A 10335-nucleotide genomic window follows, 5' to 3' on the forward strand; every position below is an offset into this window, starting at 1 on the left:
TCTTGGGTCAAGACCCAGAAATATCAGCTGAGGCTGGCCGTTATGCTCGTTTCATGATACCAAGCATCTTTGCTTACGCTATTACGCAATGCCACATGAGATTCTTGCAGTCACAAAACAATGTAGTTCCAATGATGGTTTGTATAGGAATCACAACATTACTGCACTTGTTCATCTGCTGGATTTTGGTGTTCAAGTCCGGCCTTGGGAATAGAGGTGCAGCCTTGGCAAACGCAATCTCGTATTGGATTAATGCGTTGTCATTGTTCCTCTATGTCAGACTCTCTCCTTCCTGTAAAAACACATGGACCGGGTTCTCCAGGGAGGCTTTTCATGGAATCCCCAAGTTTTTAACACTGTCCATTCCTTCAGCTGTAATGTTGAGGTGTGTTTCCTCACTCACTCATTTTTACTTCCCTTTTCATGCAAGATTCTTCAGTGTTTGAACTATGAGGGTTTCTCCATTTCATGTATATGAACAGCTTGGAAATCTGGTCATTTGAAATGATGGTCCTCTTATCCGGTCTTCTTCCTAATCCGAAACTTGAAACGTCAGTCCTATCAATCAGGTTTGCATTGTCTCTTAAACTAATTCCATAGTCTTCTATATCAAAAGTGTATTTGTCACTTACCAATTCCAACATGCTCATTATTCACAGCCTTAACACATGTTCACTGGTTTACATGATACCACTCGGACTTAGCGGTGTAGTTAGGTGAGTCAAAGTTGAATGTGATGACCATGGTTTATCCCCTATCATGCCTAATTGTCATAACGATACTTTTTGTTATCAATTCTTGCCTCTTCTGCTGTTTGTCAGTGCAAGAGTTTCGAATGAATTGGGTGCTGGGAGACCGCAAATAGCTCGTTTAGCGATATGCATTGGACTGTCCATGGTTGTTACAGAAAGCTTTTTGGTAGCCGCTTTCATGATCTTCGGACGTCGAGTTTGGGGCTATTGTTACAGCAAGGAAGAAAAGGTTGTTAAATATGTGGGAGAAATGATGCTTTTGGTCTCAGTTTCCCACGTTTTTGACGGAATTCAGTCCATTCTCTCAGGTTTTTGCTATCCATTTATCAATTTCTCCTTTTCTTCTATCATATATCAAGTTTGTCTCCATTTTTTCTGTGGAAAATAATGCATTACGTCATATAGATGAAAAGCACTTGCTAAAATTTTTTTGCTAAACATGATTAGACTTGTGTTAAGGTTACAGTGGTCAGGTATACAGAAGATTTTTAAACTAGTCTCCTCAGGTACTTTTACTCCAAAGATTGAATTCTTATGTACCCCTTATGAAAATATTTTTTAGTTAGTCACTCTTTCAAAAATCTTTTCCATTCTAAATGAAGGTTTCTCAACAAATTCTGTTTGAAAAAATTGACAGAATTATATTTTCAGGTTCCATTAGAGGCTCTGGGCGCCAAAAGATTGGGGCCTTTGTGAATCTGGCAGCTTATTATATTATTGGCATTCCTTCTGCTATATTGTTAGCCTTTGTCTACCACATTGGTGGAAAGGTAGACCACACCCTTCTTTTTTTTTTTGTTTTTTGTTTTTTTTTTTTTGGTTTTTGTTATTTGCCATTGTTCTTGCTTCTTACTTGATTAGTATGGAAAGAGAATACTAACCATGTAGTTGACTTCAAATCAAATGTGGTCATGATCAGGGGCTTTGGATGGGAATCGTAGTGGCATTAGTCATGCAAGTTCTATTTCTTGCTGTCCTAACAAATACCACAGACTGGGAGAAAGAAGTAAACTTTTTCTGACAAATTAAGAATATTACATATTAGTATCTTGTGTTTTATTAAGTTAGTAGATCGGTACCTTAGTGTTCAGATAATAATACTGAAACAGTATCCATACTAAAAAGAAAAAATCTGAGTATCCTGCACCAATTTCTTATGATTTAAGATATCCTTTACGTCATTTTAAACAAAAGTTGCAAATTAAATTTTTTTAATACATAAAATTCCAAAAATAACCTTAAAAAAAAAAAAGGAAGAAGAAAAGAAAGTGAGAAAGAAAACAGGGCCTTTAAAAGTAATTTCCTTCTTTTGACATGTTCTTATATTGAAAGGGCCTAATGATAGTTCTTCCACAACCTGAAGGTACTCGAAGGGCACTTTTCGTTTTATAAAACATGAGGTACTCATTTGGTATTCTTTGAACACTAGGGCACTAATCTACTAATTGGATAAGACATATGGATCCAAAATGTAACTTTTAGGGTTATTATCACTTATGTCCCTTGAACTTTAGTGTCAATCTCAGTTTACTTTCTGAACTTTAAAAATTCTCACTTTGCTTCTTGATTTTCGAATTGTTTCCACTTAACCTCTTATGTTGCAATTTATGTTAAAAACAAATTAAAAAAAAAAGAATGACACAGTCACGTAATCTCTCTATTTGGACTTCTGTTAAAAAAAAAACAGATAAAAACTATATGACTACATTTAACATCCTCTTTTTCTATATGATTTTAATAGAAATTACAACAAAAATGGTTAACTAAGAACAATTCAAAGTTCAAGAGAGAAGTGAGAATTTTTAAAATTCAAGAGGCAAACTGAGATTGATCCTAAAACTCAGAGGTGCACCAGTGAGAATACTTACAAATATGTTCATTGATTCACCGGTCAATTCATCTGATTCTAACTTCTGTATCTTTTGTAGGTTAAAAAGGCTTCTGAAAGAGTACATGGCCCAAAAATTGCAATTGAAGCATTGACATGAAACTAATCTGGTCAGCATGTAACTAATTTCATATTCTAGAGAGGGCCAAAAGAGCAACAGAAAGGAATTGGCTGATAATATGGCTCTTTTTCCTAAAAGTCTTTGCCAGATTTTATTGTTGGGCTTAAGTACTTAATAATCTCAATAAATACTCATCAAACGTTTACACTTGCTTATTTAATGTGAGAACATGAATCAATGTACTGAAGGGCATGCCCTAGACAAGTTAATATTGCGACTTGGTGGTCGATTGTTAGCGTGGCTGTGTGCCCCGTAACTATCGCTCTAGAAGTGGCTCCTTCATTGTCACTGGGTCTCGTTGCTCTGGCCATGCCGGTGGCCAATTCCCACAAACTTCTTAAACCCGCAAGGAATCTAAAATTCACCCTAATTTCCACTTTCCTTTTGAAGCTTATATCTAGAAGTCAACTTCCTAATTAGGGATGACAATTTAGAACACGACTCAAAACTCACACATAGTACTTAGTGAGTTTGGATTTACTATAAATTAATTTGCATTATAAATGGGCTGATACAATTAGCATGATTAATAAATGAATTGGATTCGTATTAATCAGTCTAACATGATTCACTAAATGTGTCATTACTGAATCATGTAAATTCAAACAATATGAAGTTTAAAATTTGTTGGTAATCTTTACTTGTTTTTCTTAAATCATGTCATGATCGTATTAAATAAGCTTTAGTTGTATCAATTACTTTTACATTATATTAATTAAAATGGGTTATATAGGTCGACATGATTAATACGCAGATCGTGTTTGGATTAACATTTTTGTTACGTTTAATAAATGGGTAGTATTCAAGTTATATTTTTTTTTGACACATTAATGAACGGGTTAATACATACAAGATCCGTGTTTAAAACGAATCGTCATCCTTATTCCTAATGCCATCCGAACTTTGGCTTGAATAAAGAGCACATAAACTTACACAACCACGCCAAGGAACCTTGTCTGTAAGTTTTGGGAAAATAAGAGTTGATTTGTAAAGGAGAGTCCAAAACCTCAATTGGGCACAATGAACCTAGGAAACCATGATCGGAACCCATTAGTTGTCTAGAAAGCCATTAGGGACAAAATGGTCATTTTGACCGCTTAGGGTGAAATAGTCAAAACAGACACGGAGGTTTGAGTTTTAAGAGATGTTTGGTTCATGGATTAGAATCATGTGATTAGAATTATTTTCGATTTACGTGTATTTTTTATGAGAAAAAATACTATAGCGAATCATAAACCATTATTCAAATCATAATTTGAATCCTCAAACCAAACATCCCCTTAGTTCACGGTCCTTAAAGGCATAATGTTTAGCATAACAAATGCCTGAGGTATATGAATTTAGAATTGTCAAAACGTGCTGGGGATAAAATGATAATTTTCCCGAGGGTAAGATTGTCAACTGAAGTCAGAAAACTCCAATCGAACCCAAATTCCTTTAGAGGATCAGAGGTGACTCTTGCATGACCCAATTAAGATAAAGAAACTAAATGGACCTAAGAGCCCAAGTTAAAGATAGGAGAACCCTTAGGTTTATTGAAAGTAACCTTTTGGTAACAAAGTTAAGACCCGAAACTTAGATGATCCAACCCGACTTTGAGATTGGTTAAGAGTTAGGCATAAGATTAATTAAGTAGTGAGACAGACAAAATTATGAGAGTTAGAGATAAATTAATATAGTTGACTTAGTTAAATGAGTAATATATAAATTAATTAGTATGATTAATTTATCAAATAAAGTTAGTAAATTAAGGCCCCGTTCATTTCGCTGATTCGAGTTTAGAATTCGAGTTTTGCTATAGTAAAAAGTTCTCACAAACAATCACATCTAACTTTTTATTACAGTAAAAAGCTCTCACATAAAATCACATCTCAACTCGAATTAAAAACTCGAATCAGCGAACTAAACGGGCCCTAAATGTTTTAAAAAATGAGAATAATTAACTCTTTTGGTTAATAAAGCTGAGAAATAAATTAACTAGTTGATTGGAGAAATTAATTAGTTAAATTAATTGAGAATATTTTTAAACTTAGAATCTGGAAAAGTAATTAAGTTAGTTAATCCTAGAATGTTGATATGAAACAATTCATAAGACTTAAGGCTATGTTTGGTTGGGGGGAATGGAATGGAAAGGAAAAGTCATTCCATCAAATTCCATTGTTTGCTTTCATTTTTTGGGTTAGAAAGGGCTTTCCTACGGAAAGCCCATTCACTCATTTTGAGTGAATGGCCATTCATGTGGGGGGGTTGTGGAATGGCTTCTCCATTCAGCCCTGATTCCCTGATGCCCTAGCCCCATTTCTTGCTCGACCACCGAGCTCCAGCCATTGACCATCGACGCCATGGCTTCGAAGCTCCCGAACCAACTCCGAGCTCTCTACGCATCCACCACCCGTCACCGGCATCTCTCTCCTCGATTCCCAAACCCTAACGAAGCTTTCCGAGACCAACGAATCTATCATTTTGACTGCAGTTGAACAAACAAACAGCTCCAAATTGTTTCTTAAACCAACGAATCTATCACCCACCCTCTCTCTCTCTCTCTCTAGATACTTAATCACCAATCGGATGGCGGCGGAGCCATGGCAGAGGACAAGTACAACCTCAAGAACCTGGCGGTGAAGAGGATTCTTCAAGAAATCAAGGAGATGCAGTCGAATTCCTCTGACGATTTCATGAGCTTGCCTCTCGAGGTTTCATTTTCTCTCCGATCCCTATTTTCTTTTTCATGAATTTTTTTTTTCCGATGAATTGATCTAGGTCTTTCTCCGAAGTTTATTGATTCGGCGGTGAAATTTGTGGTTTCGATGTGGAAATGTTTGATCTTTTTGAGTTTGTGATTTTAATTTTTGGTTTCTTTCATGGAAGATCCCGAATTTTTTCGATCGAACAGTGATTTTGTTTGCAATTTGGTTTGGCTTATGCTAAGATTAGGTTGTTCAGTTCTTCATCTTGTAAAGAATTATGTTTTGTTTCTCTGTGGAACGGATCAATTTGTTGAGATTTGGTCGAATTGCTTATTCATAGCTGGTTTAATCCTCATCCTATTGAAAGAATTAGGAAATGCATTATTGCTATGGACATTTGTAATGTTACTGTACTATTGTTATGCTCAAAATTCCCTAATCAGTTGTTTTATACTCCTTGTGTTTTTGAATAATTTTCTTCTCTGTGGGATTAGTTTTATGCTTCATTTCAATATGTATTCCGTTGTTTCATGTTCTTATTTGGTTCAGTTTATCATTCAGTTTTTGAGAAGCACCTCTTGCTTATGTGTTTGGTTGAAAAAGTTGCTTTGATTTACGCCCTAGATATTTGAATGTATGTAGTTGTAAAATCATAAGTTTTGCATACAGGAGAACATTTTTGAATGGCAATTCGCCATCAGAGGTCCCCGTGATACCGAATTTGAGGGTGGGATCTATCATGGACGAATCCAGTTGCCTGCAGAATATCAGGGTGGTTTTCGATGGTTAGTTTTTATGATGGTTACCCATCAAATATATGAATCATTTATATTTGATGATGTGACTTGATAAAAATTTAATATATATATATATATATACACACACGTATATAGATATAAAAAGACTTTTGCTAATTGGGTGGCTTTTTGCAGGTCAAAGAGATGGCTGGATTTGCTTTCAACCCCTTGACAGGAAGATGGTCTCTTTCTGATGACATCAGTGTAAATTTCATTGCATATTGTACAAAAACAACCTCCGAATAAATATCTGAAAAATTTTGCTATTGGTTTTTTCTTTTGTTTCTAAATATGTGAAATGTTTCGATTAAAGAGATTATTTCACAACCTGTTGTTCATCTACTTTTTTTTTTTTGATAAGCATGTTCATCTACAGTTTTCCCGTCTAAAAGACACAATCGTCTTTGTTTCGCAAAACAAACGTTTGTCGAAAAGTTATTTATTTTATAACTAAAATTGAGCTTCCCAAGACCACTAAATCGCCACGTTATGATGCTAAAGTTATATTTTTTAAGAAACATATCATGATAGATGTTAAAAGTTATCATATTTGAGTTTATAATAATTTATTATTACATAAAAATATCAAATATTATTTTTTTTAACAATTGAAATATAGTTTTTAAATTATAATCCTTCAAATAAAAAGTTTTTTTCAATAATTAAATTATGTTTTTACTATTTTAATTAATTAAAATATTAAATTATTTAGGATTATCAATCAAGGGTATTTTTGTCAAAATACAATTTTTTCAATTTCATTCCGTTATCAACCAAACAGCATAATTTTCATTCAGGTGTTGATTCCATAACTCCAATTAAACAATAGAATCAGTTTATGATTCCAGCGCATTTCAATTCCATTCCATTACCATTCTCATTATCATTCTGTCACTGTAACCAAACGCACCCTAAGTGAATAAAGTTAGGAGTTTGCAAGTAAACCGACATTGAAAATTTGTCGGTACAACTTGAACACTGAACTTACGAGTTGAGAGCGTGGATTGTTGCGATTAACCGCTAAATTCCAATCATCTAGATGAGTACAAATCTCATTTATAACATAAATGAGTTTCAAAAGATATGCTTGAGATAGTATTTGCTTCTATGCACTGAATCTTTGTGATTGATATGCGTGATAATGATATTATTCAGTATTTTGTCTCATCATATGTGACATGATCATAATTGAAATACATATGCGACATGATTATAATTGCATATTCACTTTAATTTGAGGTAATGGTAATGATAATAAGTGTCGTACCAACTCCATGAGGGAGGTAATGAGATTCCACGTGGAAAATAAAATTAATAATTAACATGACCTTAGGTATGATCAGAGTAAATGTTTTGGTAGCTCCCCAAATACTCTGTTGGTTGAAGGCATATCGGTATGAGCACAGGGCCCTGAGAATAAAATACTTTTCATAATTGAGCATACAAAGTCATGCATCCTTATATGTGACTTGAGTACAAATATTTTGTGAGGGCATTTGTACTCGCTAATCTTTAGCTCACCTAGCTTATTCATGTTGTAAATAAAAGACCTACAATTTGATGATGGACCTAGCATAGAACCTGTAATGCTGGAGGTCTAGGATTGGATACCATCATGCAAAATAATTCCGCAATCATGTTAATGTTTTTGAAACTTAGACTATTCTAATTTTGTTTTAAATACTAGGCTTATAAAGATATTATTGTCATGCTTGTTTATACTTATGATTTGACTTTAAGTATTTAGAATGTTGGGTTTGAACCTTATAACTAAGACTATCATGTATAGAACCATAAGTTGTTTTTATTTTCTTGCTTGACCAGATGCAAGGCAAAGCAAAGTAATATAAAGGTTATATTATGGGCATTCCTACTGCTATATTGTTAGCCTTTGTCTACCACATTGGTGGAAAGGTAGACCACACCCTCTTTTATTTCTTTTCACTTTTTTTTTTTTTTTTGGTTTTTGTTATTTGCCATTGTTCTTGCTTCTTACTTGATTAGTTCTGCCATGGAAAGAGAATACTAACCATGTAGTGGACTTCAAATCAAATGTGATCTTGATCAAGGGCTTTGGATGGGAATCATAGTGGCATTATTCATGCAAGCTCTATCTCTTGCTGTCCTAACAATGTAAATTGAACCTTTCTACCAAACTCGGGATTGGAAATTGCAAGGATGTCGAGGCACGTGGACCACGTTTTCCTTAAAACAGATTCGTCCCCTCCGGCGTGTGCTTGAGGTTACGTTGGACGTCCGTCTCCTAGGATACAACGACAACGACGGTAGCTCAATGCACTTTGGAACCGTCCGGCGAACTAGAACTTGATCTTTCCTCTATCACCAAAACCGGAACAAGAAGAACTACTCAAGACAGAGAGAAAAACCGGAAAAAGGAGAAGAGAATTCTGAAAAGTGTGTGTGTTCAAATGGCTGGAGAGGGCCCTTTATATAGGCTCTAAAATCTGGGTGTTACACCATGACATTATGGTGTATAAATCTGGATTTATTCTCAGATTAATGGTGCTTAATTTAGAGGTTACAACCCCTGAAGAACCTAGTCCAATATATGTCTTCATTCGCAGGTCACAAGCACACACATTAAGTCCCAACCCACCGGGATCATGATTCGCACCCCCCTGCACATGAGAGAGCCTCTCTGGTATACATGCTTAAATAAACTTCAAAGTGCAATTACTTATAAACACCACATTGACTTCACTCCTAGCCAATGTGGGACTTTTACAATTTTCTTCTACATTTACTATTCTAAGTAACATACTTAGACCATCAATTTCTCATTCACCCAAAAACCATTTTGAGTGTATGAATACTCGATCTCGATCTCCTCGCGAAGGAGAACGCAAATCCATCGAGACCCGTCCCAAAAACTTATTGGGCCCCATCCGAATATGGGCCTCAAAATAGGCCTTTAAAATGGCTTAACAAGCCATTTTTTCCAACAATAAAATATCTTTTACGCCATTTTAAATTAAAGTTTCAAATTAATTTTTTTAATACATAAATTTCCGAAAATAACCAAAAAAAAAAAAAAGGAAGACAGGAATCAGGGCCCTTAAGGTATTTTTTCAGAAAAAAGTAATTTGTTTTTTTTTGACATGTTCTCATATTGAAAGGGCCTAAATGATATTTCTTCCCAAAAAACGACCTAAAAGTACTCTATGGGCATTTTTTGTTTTAAAAGGATGGGCTACTTAGGTTGTATTATTTGAACACTTAGGCACTAGTCTACTGATTAAATAAGACGTAGGGAACCAAATTGTAACTTTTCCTGACAAATTATATGTTCATTGATTCTCCAGTTAATTCATCTGGTCCTAATTTTTGTCCTTTTGTAGGTTATAAAGGCTTATCAAAGAGTACATAGCACAAAAATTGCAATTGAAGCATTGACATGAAACTAATCTGGTCAGCATATACACTAATTTCAGATTCTAGAGAGAGCCTAAAGAGCAACAGAAAGGAATTGGCTGATAATATGGCCTTTTTCCTTGTTCTGATCTTCAATAATTAATTTTGACATAGCTTCACGCGTTTGGGGAGGCGTAGAATCGAGATCGACGAGCAACACACATCTTTCAATTGTGGGACTTGATTAATGGAACATCCATAAGATTTTCTATATTACATGGAACTTGATTATGTTCATTCAAGCATGAAAATAGAATAAAATGAGGCAAATATTTCCTCATAACACTAATATATTTATATCACATATCAATTACACATAAAGTATTTATGTTAGTTGTTAAGATATTTTTATGTAGTAATTAATTATTTGTTTTAGAAAACATAGGAAGAGAAAAAAGAGAACTGAGAATTAGAATTAATACGGAAAAGGGGAAAAATGAATATTTCATTTACTCAACCAATAACATTACACAATCTCAGCCTTTATATACAGAGTAAAATAATAAGCTTGCTGAGTAAGCTTAACTAGTCTAACGAACTAACAAACTTGTTAAGTAAGCTTAACAAACTAACTAGTCTAACTAGTCTAACTAACTAACTAACTAAAACTCCCCCTCAAGATGGACTGTGAATGTTTTTCACAGCCATCTTGGACAAC

General features: G+C 34.5%; 2 protein-coding genes across 3 annotated transcripts in view; both read left to right on the forward strand.

The window, feature by feature from the left end:
• Nucleotides 1–3121, forward strand: part of LOC21405677 (protein DETOXIFICATION 16) — a 4804-nt gene extending 1683 nt beyond the window's left edge. The window contains exons 2-8 of the mRNA XM_024169848.1: nucleotides 1–385; nucleotides 483–569; nucleotides 660–716; nucleotides 822–1060; nucleotides 1404–1522; nucleotides 1672–1758; nucleotides 2681–3121. The exon at nucleotides 1–385 is cut by the window's left edge and continues 160 nt beyond it. Coding sequence (XP_024025616.1) covers nucleotides 1–385; nucleotides 483–569; nucleotides 660–716; nucleotides 822–1060; nucleotides 1404–1522; nucleotides 1672–1758; nucleotides 2681–2740 — 1034 coding nt within the window. The 3' untranslated portion in view covers nucleotides 2741–3121. The remainder of the gene's footprint in view (nucleotides 386–482; nucleotides 570–659; nucleotides 717–821; nucleotides 1061–1403; nucleotides 1523–1671; nucleotides 1759–2680) is intronic.
• A 1844-nt stretch (nucleotides 3122–4965) lies between these two features.
• On the forward strand, nucleotides 4966–6508 carry LOC21405678 (ubiquitin-conjugating enzyme E2 32). 2 transcript variants are annotated; one of them, XM_024169849.1, is made up of 3 exons: nucleotides 4966–5454; nucleotides 6106–6233; nucleotides 6381–6508. In XM_024169849.1, the coding sequence occupies exons 1-3, from the start codon at nucleotides 5344–5346 to the stop codon at nucleotides 6415–6417; spliced, it is 276 nt and encodes a 91-aa protein (XP_024025617.1). In that variant the 5' UTR covers nucleotides 4966–5343; the 3' UTR covers nucleotides 6418–6508. The 2 variants fall into 2 exon arrangements, with proteins under 2 accessions (XP_024025617.1, XP_024025618.1); XM_024169850.1 differs by having other exon boundaries at nucleotides 6118–6233.
• Nucleotides 6509–10335: the final 3827 nt, after the last annotated feature.

Source organism: Morus notabilis, unplaced genomic scaffold (genome assembly GCF_000414095.1).
Source record: "Morus notabilis unplaced genomic scaffold, ASM41409v2 Scaffold317, whole genome shotgun sequence".
NCBI classification, from domain to species: domain Eukaryota; kingdom Viridiplantae; phylum Streptophyta; class Magnoliopsida; order Rosales; family Moraceae; genus Morus; species Morus notabilis.

What these genes read in the sequence shown, in the direction of transcription:
- LOC21405678 (XM_024169849.1), top strand. Translation starts at nt 5,344, where the DNA reads ATGGCAGAGGACAAGTACAACCTCAAGAACCTGGCGGTGAAGAGGATT. An exon ending in TCATGAGCTTGCCTCTCGAG is followed by an intron (nt 5,455 to 6,105) that starts GTTTCATTTTCT and finishes TAAAATCATAAG; the next exon opens with TTTTGCATACAGGAGAACAT. An exon ending in TATCAGGGTGGTTTTCGATG is followed by an intron (nt 6,234 to 6,380) that starts GTTAGTTTTTAT and finishes GGCTTTTTGCAG; the next exon opens with GTCAAAGAGATGGCTGGATT.